At 40.6% G+C, this 19,148-nt stretch overlaps 1 protein-coding gene across 1 annotated transcript; it reads right to left on the bottom strand.

Annotated features, from left to right (window-relative positions):
• Window positions 1-534: 534 nt before the first annotated feature.
• AREG (amphiregulin) lies at window positions 535-17,148 on the bottom strand (the record flags this gene model as incomplete). The annotated part of the gene is made up of 6 exons (XM_081343591.1): window positions 535-625; window positions 3,715-3,812; window positions 6,199-6,357; window positions 7,778-7,964; window positions 15,407-15,589; window positions 17,094-17,148. The coding sequence occupies 5 exons, from the start codon at window positions 17,146-17,148 to the stop codon at window positions 3,725-3,727; spliced, it is 672 nt and encodes a 223-aa protein (XP_081199717.1). The 3' UTR covers window positions 535-625; window positions 3,715-3,724.
• Window positions 17,149-19,148: the final 2,000 nt, after the last annotated feature.

Raw genomic sequence — 19,148 nt, 5'->3', positions numbered from 1 at the left:
CCAATTGCTTATGTACTTTCTAATGAGACAAAACTGCATTCAACACTGGCACTTCTGGCCTGGCACATTTTCATCGAGCAAGCGGGAATCCTCCAGATGACAGGGTTGGAGGTGTGGGAGAAACAAGGCACACCCTGTACCGTTTGTCCCGGTTGAGAGTCATTGAGCTCTTTAAGCAGCGTGAGAGACTTACTCAAAGCCAGCTCCATTTCTGCCTTTCACCTTCATGGGTGTGTGTGGAACACAGCAAAGAATACAATCACAAATGCCTTTCAGATTCATGCTTTCTCACATACTCTCTCAATCAGTTCATCTCTGCCAAAGGTAACATGTGCAAAAAAAAAAAAAGAAGAAGTATGTGGGGCAGCGGCCATTCGGTATTCTCCCACAACTGAGCAGCGCTGGCTGGTGTGCTGGCTGTTGTGAAACCAAAGCTGTTCATTCCTGCACTTGCAGTCGCATACTGACAATCGCCAAGAAGGGGGGGGAAAGGACCACCCTCCTTGCAGCACGCCTCTGGCTTGGCGTCGAACAAAGTTTCAGGTTTGCCCTGATTCCTTGATTTGAATTTTTCAGAGATGCCTCCATGAATTAGTATGTGCTTCAGCGACAGCTTCTTTATTCTCTGGAAGAGGCAATCATGGCATTAGCAGATGGGACATAGATTTCTGGAAAGCTGAACGAAGGAGGCATGCACTACATACACTATTAAACTTAGATTTTGTTAAAAGATCTTGGGGACAAATCAAAGATTTGGGTGACTATACAAGGAGCATGGTGGTTATGGTTACAGGCTAGCAAAGCCCACACATGAGACCTGATGCATGGTGGTAAGCTCCTGTGATTTGCTCCAGCTTCTTGATTGGGACATGAAAGGAGCCCCCAGGGGTATCCCGTGGTAAATGGTGATGTCACGGTTAATCCTTTCAATCCGGAAGCAAACTGACTGTGCAAACTGAACATCATCTGGGACCATCTGATAAACTTATCATAACTCAATTTTTTCCCCTGTATAAAATTATCAAGCCACTCAGCTGTGTGAACATACTATATTCAATAAAAAGTACATTTATGATAATGCTTACACATTTATGATAATGCTTACATATTGACAGGTAACATACTCTAAAAATATCGTATTTATGTATGTTATAACTTGAATTTTGAAAATGATTAATTTCTGAACTAATCTAATTTTTGGCCATGCATCTCAACCAAGAAACTTTTGCAAAACTTGTCAGAATTCCAGCTGGCAGGGTAGACAATTATTGGATGCAGTTATCAGTCAGTTGGGTAGAGAGTTTGTTTTTTTTAAGCCTCAGGAGAGTTGTACATTTGACGACTTACCAAGTATCTCTGCACTTATAGTGCCTGATTGTGTAGCTTCTACAATTTTTCAGAAAATGCTCTACGTTACATATATAGGAAAGACCTATTTGTATTCAAAGTAAGGCCCCGATGCCTCTCATGAAGCTCATCTCCAAGAAGGGGGAATAATTGATAGGGATACTAGGCAAGTACGGTACAGGTATGCTCAACTTACAACTGCTTGTTTAGTGATAGCTGGTAGAAAGACACGAGGCTGGTTCCAGGCAGTAATAACTGCTTCTTTGAAGGAGGGTGTCTTTCCTGCTGCCTTGAAGGAGGCGGTCGTGAGACCCCTCCTCAAAAAGCCTGCCCTGGACCTGGCTGTTTTAAATAATTATCGTCCAGTCTCCAACCTTCGCTTTTTGGCAAAGGTTGTTGAGTGTGGTGGCGCATCAGCTTCCTCTCTTCCTGGAGGAAACTGATTATCTGGACCCATACCAATTGGGTTTCAGGCCCGGACACAGCACGGAGATGGCATTGGTCGCACTGGTGAATGATCTCTGGCGGGCTCAGGACAGGGGTTGCTCCTCTGTCCTAGTCCAATTAGATCTCTCAGCGGCTTTTGATACCATCGACCATGGTATCCTACTGCGGCGTCTCAGGGGGTTGGGAGTGGGAAGCACCATTTTACGGTGGTTCTCCTATCTCCTGGGCCGCTTGCAGTCGGTGTTGACGGGAGGGCAGAGATCCACCCCGAGGCCTCTTGTTTGTGGAGTTCCTCAGGGGTTAGTTCTCTCGCCCCTCCTGTTCAACATCTATATGAAGCCGCTGGGTGAGATCATTCGCGGTTTCGGGGTGGGGTATCATCAGTATGCTGATGATACCCAACTTTTTCTTTCTACCCCGAACCAACCCAGCGATGCCCTCGCCGTGATGTCCCGTTGCCTGGAGGCGGTCCAGGTCTGGATGGGGAGAAACAGGCTTCGTCTCAACCCTGCCAAGACCGAGTGGCTGTGCATCTCGGCATCTCGGGTTAACCAGACCATTCCATCTTTAACAATGGGGGGTGAGGTGTTACCCCCCGTTGATAGGGCTCACAACTTGGGCATCCTCCTTGACTCCCAGCTCAATTTTGAAGACCATATAGGAGCCGTGATCAGGGGGGCTTTTGCCCAGGTTCGCCTGGTGCGCCAGTTGCGACCCTACCTGGACCAAGATGCCCTACGCAGAGTCACTCATGCGCTCGTGACCTCCCGTTTAGACTACTGCAATGCTCTCTACATGGGGCTTCCCTTGAGGACCACTCAGAGGCTTCAGCTGGTACAGAATGCAGCTGCACGAGTTGTGATGGGGGTTTCCCGATACTCCCATGTAACACCTCTACTCCGCGAGCTGCATTGGCTTCTGGTTGCCCTCCAGGTGAGATTCAAGGTGCTGGTAATGACCTATAATGCCCTAAATGGCTTGGGTCTGGGATATCTGAGGGAACACCTGCTGCCAGCATCAAGCTCCCTTCGTCCAGTGCGCTCCCACAGGGAGGGTCTTCTCAGGGTGCCGCCAGTAAAAGATTGCCGGTGGGTAACACCCAGGGGGAGGGCCTTCTCTGTGGGTGCGCCTGCCCTCTGGAACCAGCTGCCCGTGGAGCTGAGGACTGCCCCTGACCTCCGTTCATTCTGCCGGGACCTGAAGACCTGGCTCTTCGAGCTCTCTGACCCAGGCTGAGAATTTTAATTTTAATTGGGGGCTTTTACTTTTTCAGGGACTGTTGTAATTTTTTTAATTGTTTTTAACTTTTGTATTTCTTGTTTTAATTACCCTGTAAACCGCCCTGAGTCCTTCGGGAAAGGGTGGTATACAAATCTAATTAAATAAAAATAAAATAAATAAATAATTTGAAGTTACAATGGCAGTGAAAAAAGTAACTTATTACCGTTTTTCACATTGATGACCATTGCAGCACCCCCACAGTCAAGTGATCAAAACTCAGAGGCCTGGCAACTGGCTCATATTTATGATGGTTGCAGTGTCCAGGGGTCATGTGGGGCAAAATTCACTTAACTACTGTCTCACTTAGCAACATAAATTTTGGGCTCACTTGTGGTTGTAAGTTGAGGACTACCTGTAATAAAAAGAGTATATTTCTACATTTCAAATGTGAAATATGTCCATAAGGTACTATTAGAAAATAGGAGGTTCATGCTAAAAGATAATGACTTTCTTAAATTTATTGGATGAGTTTTAAAAAGTAACATATCTTGTATGGATATCTGTAGGCCAGTCACTAAATTATGTCAGCTGTAACACATAGCCTCATAAAATGATAGAACATTGATAAAGAAAAAACAAATAGCTATAAACTTCTGGAGTTGGAAGAATAGTGTAACATATAGTTAAAATAATCCTTACCTTCATTTTTTTAGACATTACTACTGGGAATTCCATTTTCTTTTTTGAGATTTCTCCTTTCCTCAATTTCACTATAGTTAGTGCATTTTTTTCTTACCCTGAATAATAAAAACATCCATCTCCATCACTTTGTGGAATTATTTTGCATTTACATTGTTCAAGGACAAAATTATTTTAAATTATAGACATGATAAAGAAAAACTGTGACATACCAGGTTCCCTGCTCCATTTAATTTTTTTCATTTGTGAGTAGCCAAGCCACCATGGCACAAAGCTTTTGAATGAGCAAACCTCATCTAACCATGCAACTACTGTTATTACAACAGTCTGTCAACATTTCAAACATTCCTCAAAGCCTAAAAATTTGGGGGGCATCTATTTTGAATATAAAAGAGTTTGGCATGTTTAACAAGCAAAAGAAACAGTAGATCATTCTTTCTCTAAGAAATCCCAAACAAACCAGACATTGCAAGAAAGTTTCAGAATTTCTGCATAAACAGAATGGTACATCCAGTTGAACAACGGGGGGGGGGGCAGTTTCCTACATATGGCCTGTAATTTAGGTTTCAAATGATCAATAGGTCCCGAAAAAGCCTTGCAATGACACAATGCTATCACTTGAGGAGAGCATTTCTGTTCCAATGTTTCACAATTTTGGGACTTCAAGAAATTTAAGGGAATAGAAGCATTTTATTTCTGCAGGAGCTCACATTCCCATCCCCAATCTTTAGCATTTTTACCTTAAAGTCCTATTTTAGTGGCAAAATTTGTTATTACACTCTTGGGAATTCGGGGTGGTGGTAGGGACGTTCAGAACCAAAGCTTCCAAACTTGTAATGACCAGTTTACATCAGAATCCAAGTCAAAATTATTTATTAAATGTTAAGATAGGCAATGTGTTACATGCATAATATTGTCACAAGGCCAGCATTTAGATGATAATGATTATTATTATGGATATACAACTCTATTTAAGGAATTCAGGACAGGGATAGGGTAGAGACTGGACTGGACTGCGTGTACCACAAATTGCTATAAAATAGGCTACAGTTTGAGCAAAATATTAACACAAAGGATTGGGAAAAGGAGGCGACTGGGGAACAGAAGTGATATAGTATAGTGCAGTATAGTTCCTCTTAGGATGAGAGCTGTGCAGGGGTGGAAATGATAGGGGCCAAATCCTTGCCCTGCAATTGTCGCCAGGTGAATGTTTAATTGAGATGGAGATTTCATCTGTGAGCTATAGGTTACAAGTATCATTATGTGTGTCTGTGTATGTACAAACATACAGTGCTCATAGTTCTGCAGTATGGAAACTTGGTTATGTGGTCCTTGATATGAAATCTACAGGACCTCACAGGAAGTACCTCAGTAACAGACTTTACATCATGGTGGCATGGGGAACCTTACTGATGAACTGTTAAGATCGGTAGCAGTAGATAGCAGCTAAGGCATTATTTCACAGGAGTGAAACTTAAAGCAATAAGCATTTGCTACTGGTCCCAAACATAAAGCTCAGTTAAATAAGATTAAGCAGTGCTGAAATTTCACTTCTCTCTTGCCATTGAATTCTATTACAGGACTATTTTTCCATAGTAAAACACAACAGCCAAAAGCACAACAGCCTTAATTTGTTAATTATTTGAAAACCATATTTGGTAATAGTTTTGGAAGTCACCAATCTACCATTTATTGTACCTTAATTAGGCTTGTCTGATACATTTACTTCATAGGACTAGATCCAAACTGAGTCATAGCTAGAGTAAACAATCTGAAATAATTAAACTTAAATGTTAAGTTTCATCAATTTCAAGCTTAATATATCTCATAAAATCAAAAGGACACATTAGCTGTTTCCATTGCTCATTTCTTATTGACTTAATGAGATCATCACCTGTCAAATATAGTTTAATCTCCAGGATTATGATATGCTGAATTTCAGTATGTCCATACTGGTCTGTCCGCTTACACTATTCATTATTTTATGATGTTCCAAAAGGCTCTTGGAGGTAAAGTGAGGTAAATACTGCTCTACAAAATTGGCCCAATATATTACTCCATATAATTAAAGTTAAGGATAGAGAAATAAAACTGAATTCAGTTTCGTATTTGCCAATTTACATTTTTGTATCCTATTTCTGATTCAACCTATATATGTACTTTGATGTATGTTTTCTCTAAAATACTATTTTTTATGAAAGGTTTCTTAATATATATATTATAGCACATACCTTTCACTTGAGTGTACTGCAATATTCACAAAATGGAGTCACCAGTGTATGAATATAGTCACCATGTTTCATAAATGTATATTTAGAAAGTATCAGTTAGCACCAAAAATCCTAATTCTGGCAACCAATTTTACAAAACTTTAGTATATTAAGTATATATTAAATATCACAGATATCTATCAGTCTTTTTACCATTTTATTACTTTTTTTACTTTCCTTTGTTCAACTAGGGGATTTAAATAACTTAACTTACTGTTCAGTGATGACAATTATAAAGATGGCAAAACTGACTACCGCAAAGAAAATTGATACTACCACAACTTCTATTTTTAAGACACTTGTTTCATTATTGGTCCTTTTTGTCTTCAAAAATTGTTCCACGCAACGTTCACCAAAGTAATCTGGGTGGCATCTGAAAGTAAATCATGAAAATGCACAATTATTTTGTGCATCACTGCTTGCCTAAAACTACACAGAAAACTGAAATGATGTTCAAAGTATCTCCAGGTACATCCACTGTATTCCGCTGCTTAATTCCCTCTCTGTTAGTTTCAAATTCAAACAATAGTTTCAATTCTTGATAATTTTGGTGGAAAGCACCAGGAAAGGCAGCTTCATTTTCATATGAGGCCATAATGCAACAACTCCACGCTCTTTTACGCATATAGTGGGACATTTTAGTTGAATCAGGGATATAGGCAGTCCTTGACTTATAACCGGCCACTTAATGACCATTTGAAATTATGATGGGCCTGGAATGAGAGTTTTGCAGCCACTTTAGTTCATTGTTAAATGTCATACCACACACACACACACACACACAGAGAGAGAGAGAGAGAGAGAGAGAGAGAGAGAGAGAGAGAGAGAGAGAGAGAGAGCGAGCAATCACATGACTGCATTTTGAGTATTTGGCAACCGATTTGCCTTTACAATCCATTGCAGTATTCCATGATTATGTGACATAATTTGTAATTTTTTTGCTAGTTTCTGGGGGAAAAAAGCCCATTCAGAAGAATAGGTTTGCGCTTATGACCGTGGTGCTCAATTAATCATCATGGATTTACTTAATGGTGATTTGCTTAACAATCAGAGCAAAAATGTTGTAAAATCAGGTCCAGTCATGTGGGTGCATGGGCTTACAACCGTAACGACGTACGACTGGAAATCCTGTCCCAATTGCAGTCATAAATTGAGGACTACTTGTAGTAATATAACAACAGGAGCATTTCAGCTACAGAATAGTTCATGGAGCTTACGTATGTTAGTTCTCCTCCCCCCCCAAAAATCCGGAAACTTGGTTCTGTCACTGGCATGTTCATTGGGCTTCTAGAGGTCTTTGATTTGCCCCTGAGGAACAAGAAGTTCTGGAAAAATCACTGAAATTCACTTCATGGGATATATGCCATTTATCTGAGCAAAGGTCTAGCAGCACTCATCTCCAGATTCCTGAAGCTTCATTGAAGCTCACTTGGTGATAAACTTCATTTGTTGCACTGTCATAAACCATAGTTTACAGCCATAAATGCCTGCTGCACATAACTCACCAAACACCAACCAAAAAAATTACACCTTGTGAATTCAATCCAGATTAATGAAGGATATATACATTACAGGCAATATAGTGACCAGAGCCATTTTATTAATTTTTGTTTATGCTTGCAGAACACTGGTGGTTAGGGAATTAATATTTTTAGCAGATCCATATATTCTGTTTCATCACTCTATTAATAACTCTGTGAGAGAATAATACTTTCAAGTGCCATCTATGGCAACATATTACTTATCAAAATAGAGATACCAACAGTTTTATCAATATTTGCAATATAACTTACGTGCAAACAGGTATTAGAAATTGTTCGATGTATCTGCATTCACCATGAACACAAAAACCTTTATACTTTCCTTCGCATGGAGTTTTAATTTTCCTTTTAGTTTTCTTCTCATTTCCTCTTCTTTTGGGTTTGTTAGGGTTCTTTTTTCCACCATCTAAATTTGCTGGATTCTTAATGGGTGGTTTCTCTGGAAAAAATATTAATTATATTTAATTTCTGCAGAGACCCAGTGTGCTATTGTGATCAAAATGCTGGTCTAAGAGAAGGAGGACATAGGTTATAGCAATCCCTTAGAGCAGGGGTGTCAAACTCAATTTCATTGAGGGCCGCATCAGCATTGCGGTTGCCCTCAAGGGGCCGGGTGGGTATGGCCAGGGTGGGCGTGGCCTACTGGGTGGGCGTGGCTAGAGTGCGTATGGCTTACTGGGTGGGCGTGGCCAGCTCTACATCGTTCACATCAAGGTTGCCTATGGGGGCCTGGGCAGGAGTGGGGCAGATCTGAGGGTCTCTGGCAGAAGGAGGGTCTCTGGGCCAGGGCCAAGGCAGTGGGGGCCGTTCCCTCACTGTTTCCAGGATGGCTTCGCGGGCCACATGAAACCACTTCGCGGGCCGGATCCAGCCCCCGGGCCTTGTGTTTGACATGTCTGCCTTAGAGGCACAGAAACCATCTGAGTGACCTTGAGCCTTTCCGCCCAAAGGAGCAGAAAGCTGCCTAATAAACAAAACCCTTGTTGCAAATGCAGCTTCACTGTAGAAACTAGGTGAGCACTGTGAAAAAACAAGTGGACTCTGCATGAGAGAAACTTGCTAAGAAAAACAACAACCAACATTGGCATCTGTCCTTACTGCAGTGAACTCACCGGAAGACTTTGACTCACATCCATTAGCCTTATTATATAGGTAACTCAAAGAAAGGGGCTTGGATTGGCTGAGAGATGGAAGAAAGATTTTAATCTCAGATAGCTATTGTTCTAATCATAATAATATTTTGATTGCAAGTACAGTTATAAAGCTGTCATAATGGCAACCAAGCCTATATACACAATGGCTATGTTCATTTGTAGTGGTTATTTGTCATGGAAATCCATAAATTTTAGTCAGCTTTGGGATTTACCTTAAACAGTCCCAGGTTTGTATTAACTAGCCCTTAATGAACCATTAACCCCATTAGCTATTTTATGCAAACACTGTAGCCTAGTAAAAGTAATTGACCACCCTCATCTACAAAGTCACAACTTGGAGCTCCTCTACAACATTTATCTTAAATGCAGTGAGTCACTGTGATTGGGGATAGCAGTCTCCTTTGCTATTGGTTTTCTTCCTTAGGATGCTGGACCAAGATCAGCAGTGCAATGGTTTGTACAAAGCTCATGGAATAGCAGGCATTTCCAGAAGAAAATGAATGGGAATCTGCATGACTTCTGATGTGTGAAGACATATTGCCAGAACCATTGCTAACTGAGTTAGCTGAGTTAAGCATATTGTGCAACTATGGTTTGTGCCAGCAATTCTACTGCAACAAGAAAACAAATTCATGAAAACATGCAGTTTTCTACATGCTAAAGTCAATTTGCTATTCTAGTCAGTGAAATATCATGTTCTCATAATTAGATGCAAGAGTTAGCTATATCTCTGGAGTGAACAAGGATAAGAAGAATTCATTGATGATCTCAATAAAAATAAATATTTAAGTAAAGTATTGGTTTGGTGCAATTATTTCACATTTTTAAAAATTTCAAAAGCAGGAAAGAGAAATGGGATTTGTAATAACTTCTGCTTTTCTAAATGCAATTAAAGTCAGTGTGCAAAACATTTTAATATAGCCAGTCATTTCTTATTTCTCTGTGCAATAAAGTCAAAACTAATAATATAAACACTACTGGGTCAGCAATAAGATAAATTAAATAGACATTTAACAATTGTAATGAGGTGTGGTAACATGGTTAACCACAAAGATATTTACATTTCAGAGGGGTTTAAAAGATCAGAGTAGATAATTATGTGGTTTTAGACAGGGTTTCACAATGATCTGCCAATTCAAGAATGCATATTGTGGGATTGAGACTATGATTTGCAATGGATTTCTCATTTCTAATCAGCATAAAACAGTCTGAATGAATTATTCATCTCTCCCTGACATGACTCCACTTACAGGTGGGGTATAGTCAATTCTCTAGCTCAAAGGTGATTTGAAATCATAATGAAACAACTTCTGGTTTTGTTTACTAGCCTTTAACGTCAAAGCTTTGTGGCCAACTCACAACACTAGCTATATTTCGATGATTCTTGGTTATTATATATTTGTACCACATACCAACCTTTTGGTACCCATTTGGCTTTTCCCATCAGCAGGAGTGGTTAAACTAAGAGGGGCAAGCAACCTGGGGGCCTCCTGATGTTTTGGACTTGAAATCCCAAGAGGCCTGGATGGCCAATGGCAAGAATTGTGGAGGTTGTAGTTCAAAACATCTGGGGACTCCAGGTTGTCTCCTCTAGCTTATCAAGTTGCTTGAACAGGTTCTCAAGGACATACAACCCTTGTCTTGGAAAGAGGCATATTGGGTCAAAAACCTTACTGAGTTTTTACCTCAGTTATTTTAACCCAGCTTCCCCACATCTAATATCCTCAAGATGTATTAAATTATAACTTCAGGGTAACTACTGGGGAATGATGGGAACTTGCTGTTACTCATCTGGAGGGCATATAAAAATTGATTAAGCTCTTCCTATAATAGAAGGACCTAAATAAGAGAGAATGAGTCAGGAACTCATGAATGATACACCAGAATTCTCCCTCATTACATATGAGCATAATCACAAAGTTGTAAGCTTGAATCCATTTTTCCCAAGTAATCCAAAGTAATATGAAATGATTTTCCCCCAGTTTTATTTTCATAACAGCCCTTTATGTTATATCAGACTGATAGAGCATGACTGATCCGATATGTGTCAAAAATGTATTCTATGAAGGAGGCATTTTCTTATTTGCAGTTTGTCAGGAACAGGTCTGGCAACCCAAGAGCTCCCTCCTGATCATACAGCCTCTGCTTATTATGCTCTAGCCCAAAAACATGAAAGGTTGTGCCAAACCTTCTTGTTCTAGAAAATAATTTGTTTTTCTATTTAAATTATCACATCAACAAAGTCTGAAAACACCATAACTCTTTATGACTTCTTTCTGGGAAGGAAGTCAACTAACCTGTGATCAGATATACATCTAGGGAAGAACTATGGTTATCCTGGTTTGCTTAATCACTATCCGAAGGGATAAACATTAATATATAACAGGCAAGTAAGTAGTATATATAATTAGCAAAAGTATTGCCTGTTTCATATATATAATGTAGATATAGGTGTAGATATATAGATATAGAGATAGAGATAGATAGATAGATATAGTTAGGGCTAAGTGATGCATTAAATGTGTAGTGAGAAAAGGCCATGAAACAAACTACAAAATTCAAGCATCAGAAAGCAAGTGTTAAATGCAATTTTCTATTAAGCATACAATTCCAGCTATGTAATTTTACTTAAGTCTGATTAATTTCAATTAAGTACAAAGAAATTTGCATGCATATGCTGCATAAATATCACCTTTGCCAACACATTTATAATTTCTAAAGCATCCAACTAAATCTACTTACTCTGCAATTTAACTGTTTAATTCAGTAATGATATTCAAGCAAACATATCTCAATTTAAAGAGATATTTAGCTCCTTCTGTTACTTAAATAATTGAACATCATAGAAACATCTATCATTAAGTAAGTATAGTTTTCCAATGGGACTGAACTGAGAAACTACAGGAATTGTTTCTATGTAAGCCCAAATATTAGGTAATCAGTTAAAGTTGGCTTTTGTATAAAAAATCTTCCAAAACATTTGTTTTTAATATTTTTAAATATTGTAATCCAGATTAGTCACCCAACAGAAATCTTTATATATTACATAGTAAGATCAGAATAGGTCATAAAACAACATGCTGAATATTCTTTTAAAATAGTAGGGTCTTGCAATCTAAACAATTGGGTTTATGCCAAGCAATTAAAATAACAAAACTAAAAGTGGAGAGATCAGGATTTAAGTCTTCATTTGATCCTGTGCTATTTAGATCCTACTTGGTGACATTTGTAGCTCTTGACCTAAATACTGTATGGATAACCTGATAGGAAATTCCCACAGACGCCATCTTGATCTCTTAGAACAAAAGTTATATATACATATATATAACAAAAGTTATATATATCAAGATGGCGTCTGTGGGAATTTCCTATCAGGTTATCCATATATATATATATATATATATATATATGTAATAAAATACAGATAATATAATTTGTCATTCTAAAATAAATGAACATATTACACACGATATTAATTCCTTGTTAGAACTTTATTCTACATGAATAAGATAATTAAACTAACCTATTCAACAAAAATATTTACTTGAGTTAATATCCATGTTTAAAAAATGTGATGCAAATATTTATTTATACGTCATTTTTCTTAACTGCCCATCTCCAACCCTTTATCATCAATAAAATTAAATTAAAATCAGAATAATGTAGGGTTAAAGGCTTTAAAATTTTAAAAACATTATAAAAATGTGAGAAGGTGAAGAATTCCAAGACGGGGGATTAACAGTTTTTAATACAAACGGGAAGGGGGCGTTTCGCATGGGGCCAGTCAACCCATGGTTGTGTGGGCCTTGGGTTAACGACATTTTGACTCCTTTATGTTATTGTAATTAAAATTCATATCGTTTTTCTCTTGCATTTTGTCTGACAAATACTTATTGGGCAGCATTAATATTTTTATCCACAGCGGCTTTCGGCTAGAGATGTACATTGATCCTAAGAATTCTGAGTGTTTTCACTGCCTGTTCTTCTGTCCATGTTCACGGATATCCTAAGCATGACTGAGAAATAATAATGATGCTTGTGGCACTCACCCAGTGAATGCACAACAAATAACATAGCAAACCAGGGTCATCTGTGGTTTGCTACTCCCTCTCCTTTTTGGTTGATATCTCAAAAATCTTGGTACACTAATTGATTCCTTTTTCAGTTTTTGCCATCAATACGGAATGTCTGTGAATAGAATGGGAGTAAAGCGAATATTTCCCCTTGTTTCTAAAACAGAGGTAAAAAACAAAGATGAAGCTGCTCCAGGACCAGCTCTGCCAAAACTACTGTAGCGCAACCAACATAAACATGCAATGATTAACTCAAATGATTTATAAGAAGATATTCAATTTGACTCCATTAGAAAAAAATATTTATGACTCAAATACTTTGAAACTGAAATACATTGGCTCAGGAAATATGAGCATATATCAATGACAATAAATTATATTCATATTCCTAAGAAATAATATTTGATTGAATTTCTGATTTTCTACATCCTGATAAACTGATCCAATCTGATTTTAATATCTAAGCTCTAATTTTATCATTCACATTAAGTATCCATCAATAAGTTACAGATACATTTTAAGAGAAAATATGCCTTTTTTAATGGAAATGGGGAAAAAATGGAAAAAAGTCCATTTTATTATGAATATCAATTCCTTCTTAATATTGCAAATGAAAGCCCAAATGAAGAATGGCTGATACTAAACTACTTAAAAAGAAATATAAATCAGAAAAAGGTTAATTCCCCCTAAAGCTATATCAGAGGAAATAAATTCAGATTTTATTTGAACATGTCTCAAAATTAAATTTATTTTTATTGACATATTTTATTTGTTTGTTAAATTTATTTGGGACCCATCTCACTGTGGGGCTACTCTGGCAGCTTACAAGAGTAAAATGGAAGAAATGATAAAAATGTAAACATGACAATAGTAAAGCAGTGAAACAATACAAATAAACAATGAAAGTACAACAATATGAATTAAAGATGGTTGGATGGGAGGGGCAGGAAGTGCAGGGGAGAGGTGGGGTCAGTTAATTAGTCCAATAACCACCTCCAGTGAGGTTCTCTCCCATAGGGTCCCCAGGCCAACTGGCATAGACATATCTTCAGATCCTTCCAGAAGGACAGAAAGATGGGGGCAGACCTCATGGTGGGAGGAAGAATTAGAATATTCGGAGAACCAGCCTTACAGCAGAGAAGTTTCCTTTCTATACTATATGCACCTCTTTGTTATGCTGGCAGATACTTATCTCTTTCTAACTTGGAGCCGTACTGGCACAGTGATTGGAATGCAGTATTGCAGGCTGATTTTGCTGACTGCCTGAGTTCGATTCTCACCAGCTCAAGGTTAACTCAGCCTTCCCTCTTTCCAAGGTCAGTAAAACAAACACCCAGATTGTTGAGAGCAATATGCTGCCTCTGTAAACTGCTTAGAGAGGGCAGTAAAGTACTATGAAACAGTATATAAGTCTAAGTGCTATTGCTAGTGCTATTATGATTTTGAAGAATCAAAATAAACAATATAGTGATATTAAAAAGGCTTGTTTTATGTCTTCAAATTTCCATTCATTCCAATACACATTACATGGGGGTTTGGACAAAGTATGTTTATGGTGCAAGTTGGATGATCTAATACAATATAGACTATTTAAAAACAGAAGAATTCCTTATATTTCATTTCAGTATTCCACTGTTTTTTGAAGATTTGATTCTCAGGGTAACAGTAAAATCCATTTATTTCTTCCTCAGTAAATAAGCGTCATTTTGGTCAAAAAGCAATTTTTACTACAGTGAGAAGTTGAAACCTGCATGGTGAACACAGTAATTGCATACTATTGAGTATTTGTAAAAAAAAAACCTTTCTGGGATTTTTAGCTTCACCAAAGTTTCTTGAAAGACATATTTTGTCAGTGCTTCTTGATACACATACTAAGTACCAAATACTAAAGTTCCCAGGATATCTTGAGAGAAATAGATTGGTTGCAACACTATCTTAAATTTATATTGTAGAGGTATGGTTGGAGTTCAGAAACCAACTTCATCCTTTCATCCAAAATGTACTTCTTTCTTATTAGTGTGAAGAAATCCTTGCCAATGATATATAAGCTATAGAAGAATCTTCAAATTCTTGGAAGGTGCTACCCAATCATTCAGATGATTAATATTATAATAATTGTTTAACAACAAGCATGTGACTATTGATTTATTTAGAAAGGAAAAAAAGACAAAAACCCAGCATTTTTCATAAAGACTCCATTGTGCAGATATAAGTCTATTAAATACCTTCTTAAACATATCCGTTTTCTGGGATCCTTGGTGGTCTCTGAGCTTTGTGGCTTTCTTGCAGACATTTCACTACCAAACTAGATAACATCATCAATGCTCTGAGAAGCATGAAGTGCTCTGAGTTATCTAGTTTAGTAATGAAACTTCTTCAAGAAAACCGCCAAGTTCAGAGAGCATCAAGTTCAACCCTGGGCTATAAATATTCTCTTCCATGGTACATCCATTTTTATCTGCAATCCATTTTATCTGGATTGCAAGGATAAAAATAAAGGAAGAATAGGGTTCTACAATGCTTAAGAGTAAATTCTAAGAGAGCCCTTGCCTTATTAGAAGAGACAAAGCGACAGCTCTTTATAAAAATTGCATTGGTGCCTCAGTCCCAGATGAGAGGAACATCACGGGCAAGCACTCCATACTTTAGCCTACCTCTTCCTGCATCATTCACAAGGAACTGAGATTCTCTCGCTTCCTTCACATTATCTTCAGCCTCTTCAGCCTCAACCCCTGACGATAACCGATCAGTGGAAGATATGTTGAATGTGTTGAGGCTGGGCATGCTTTGCTCATCTTTTGTCACATTCAGTTCTGATCCAGAAGCATGCTGGTAGACTGTGGAAGAGAAATGAAAGGAATGGATACCATTCTAACCCGTCAGGCAAAACTAGCAGAGAGGCGTTTATCTGAAAATTACACTTGGCAGCTATTGCACATGTAGTTACTTTTATTCCCACAGTGAGTCATTCAGAAAACAGCTCTTGGTTTTTCTAATGTGAATTTGCTTAGATTGCCCCAGAATGTTAAAATTGCCTGGCCAACTTCCAGGTTATTGCATTCCATTAACCAGAATCTTACCAATCATTCTTTAAGAAATATCAATCTCCTACGGTGGCTACTAACCTGAGCTAAACATATACTTTTAACAAAACCACTTCTGAGAACATAGAATTGAGTAGCAATCATGATTGCCAGAGGATTCATCCATTTCCCCCCCACCACCCATTTTGGAAATGTGAATGAAGTGCTGGCTGTAGTTCTACACTAATATCCTCAGATAAATATTTTCCTCAGAGAGATTAATCAGTTAAACAGGCATCTTTGTACAGGAGCAAATTATACTACACAATGGATTTGACCACACAAATGACAAAAATAAATACCCAGTCGTTCTGATTTAAAGCTTGCAACATGTTTCATCCTTTTCTAAAATCATAATCTAAAATCATTCAGTATTTAAAAGTCCTCTAGAAAAGAAATTACCATTTAAAACCTGAAGACTCACTAAGAATCACTTTGAATTAAGCTCCACTTAACACTCTGGGGTGTAAACAACGCTTCTTAATTCAAATCCTGCTTCAGACAATATGCTCTCATCACCCTGATTCCTTTAAAATAGAGGAAAATAAGAGTGCATCCTTTTGTGATTTAATTTGTGAAAATTAAACAAGAAGCATCCGCAGCAAAAATATTGTTATTGCAAGACCTACAAGGGTACAAGGAAACTTAGGCAGGATCAGACCGAGAGAGAGCTGGGTTGTAATTCCGCACTCAGAAAAAAGATCTCCAACAGAAAAACAGCTGCTCTTAAGAGGGTTCTTGGACCATAAGGTGTGAGAGAGAAATAGAAGGTACGGAAACGGGAGGTAAAATAGAGATAAACTCAATAGACCGAATAATAAATACAGCAACGAGATTTTTAGGATAGTTTCAATGAGGCTCCCATCGCACCTAAGCGACTTTTCAAATACCTAAAACGAAAAAGACAAATTGAGAAGTGGGGAAGAGAGAAGTTGGCAGAAAACGCAGAAGGTACTCCCCTCCCGCCCCCCGCCCCCCTCCCGCCGCCGCCGCTGCACCTCAGCCTTTCGGGCGCCTCCTATTTCCAAACCGCAGTGTAGTTCCACCATAACTTTCCAGGAGTGAAAAAACCGGGAAAAGCGGGGCCCAATTCAGAAAACTGTAGCGAGCTATGATCCCAATCCCAGCAACGCACCACTCTCCAAATTCCGAGGTCAAGCGCCCTAACCCTCGGGGTGGCCGCCGAAGCTTCGCGCCCCCTCTGCCCCGCCTCTCGACAGGGTCCGTCGCTCGCTCGCTCGCCTGTCCGCCCACTCACCTGGACTCTGGAGCAGCGGGAGGAGGAGGAGGAGGAGAAAGAGCGGGGCACGCATTGAGGGGAAAGGAGCGTCCTCGGGGACCAGTTTGCCAAGCAAAGAGTGGGCGAAAAGCGCGCTGAAGTGGTTGAGGAGGACTCCCTTGGTGCCTGGCGAATTTTAAGCTCGGAGCGGCGAAACACTCCATACCCATCGAGCGAGGGATATATATGCAGTGCCGCCGCCACCACTGAGAGGCCGGCAGTCAGGCAGGGCGGTCAGATGAAGCTCGACGTCAGCCGGGTGGAGAAGGAAACAAGTGCGCCTCGGGTCGGTAGACATCACCCAGTTGCGTGTGGCGCAAAGAGCGAGCAGGTCGCGGAGGCGGGACCGGCAGCGGCAAGATGGAAAGCCGCCGGATGAGTCAGCTAGGGTCACGCTCTTTATTTGTAGTCCCCAACGGCTGTAGACGTCTTCTCAGGTACACAGAAGTGGAAGATCGACTAGATGAGACCCAGAGAGCTGAAGGATAAGGCCGTCCAGTAGCCCTTTTGTTTTCAGAATAGATTGTCATGGGACTTGGGGAGATTCCAGCCATATTTTCCTTTCCAGGCGGTTTCCCCTCTAGCATTGTGGAAACAGTAACTCTTGTTTTCAAACTTGGCAACTTTAAGAGGCATAGACTAACTCCCAGAATTCCCAGGCAGCATGCTGCCCTGTAACTCAAAAAGCGATCTGAAATGATTAAAAAAGTGGAAGGAAGAAATTCCCCATCTTTATATTATTTCCCTGTGGGCAGCAGCTGCACTGTAGTTGAGGATCACATCACACTTTTTATCATCCACTGCATAGTAGCGAAAGGTATGTTCTGAGTTGCACCTAACCATGGTACAACTGTGGCCTGGTAATATCATTGGCTGCCTTGTCAGGATGTTCCCCTGATCTCTCCAGTCTATGAAGGAGACAGGCCCCGTGGACATTGGAAGCACCCACCACACCTAGCGCTCGTCCCGGGGCACCTACCGCCATCTCGCGCTCTCCAGCCCGTCACCAGCCAGCTGGGCGTGCTGAGGCTGGAGGGGAGTGAGAGCCATGGCTGCCTGGCTCCTCCGCCTGAGGACGCTTGCGGGGAGAGGCGCGCCCGGCTCAGTAAACTACGGTCTGCCCGAAAGAAGGAGCAGGAGGATGGAGGAGGAGGGCTGGCCGGGGATGGGCGCAGGGCTGCCCAAGGGAGGAATCTGACCAGCCCCAGCCTGGAGGGAGGGAGAGGCTGAGGAAGCCCGAAGGGAGACATCCCGGCACGCCGGTGACGGCCTGGAGAGCGTGGGATGGTGGCAGCTGCCCCGAGATGAGCAGTAGGTGGGGTGGGCGGTCCCGATGTCCACGGGGGAAGAAGCCAAGAGGAGGCTCTGCACCCAGTCCCAGCATGACACGGAAAGTGAGGCAGCAGCCCTATATGAGTCCCCGTGCGCGACCCTGCCCTGCAGGCAAGCGGAGCCGCGGCGTCTTTGGCAGAAGAGCGCAGGCGGGCAGCGGAAGGCATGAGGAGTCCCGATCCCAGCACAGCCCAGCCTCCCCCTCCCTCAAAAGAGCTGTGGGGCTCAGGAGCTTCCCCCCATGCCCCCCACCCACTGAGCAAGATGCCCTGCCCACTGCCCCACCCACCAGAGCAACATCGAGTTGGCCACGCCCACCCAGACTGCCATTTCCACCATAGCCACACCTACCCAGTGAGCCACTCCCACTCAGGACCTGATGATACATAAGTGGGTTTTGGGTTGCAGTTTGGGCACTCGGTCTCTAAAAGGTTCGCCACCACTGTTTTAGAAGGACAGGGCACCAGCAGATCAGATCCTAGCCATTTTGCAGGCAGTCTGTCCTCGTAATCCCCTAATCTAGTCCCTGGCCTTTGTCTCCAAATAACTTCCTTGAGTTTGGTTGGATGTCTGGTGACAATGTAGATATAAAGTCCATTCCAAAAAAAAAGCCCTATTGTTCTGCTCTTGAAACTTTCCTTCACCTTTCCTTGAGGTTAACGAGAATGGCCACGGGCACACAGAATGGCTTTCATTTCTTTC

Source organism: Vipera berus, assembly GCF_964194415.1.
Source record: "Vipera berus genome assembly, chromosome: Z".
In the NCBI taxonomy this organism is placed as follows: domain Eukaryota; kingdom Metazoa; phylum Chordata; class Lepidosauria; order Squamata; family Viperidae; genus Vipera; species Vipera berus.
This window is presented reverse-complemented; position numbering and strand designations above follow the sequence as displayed.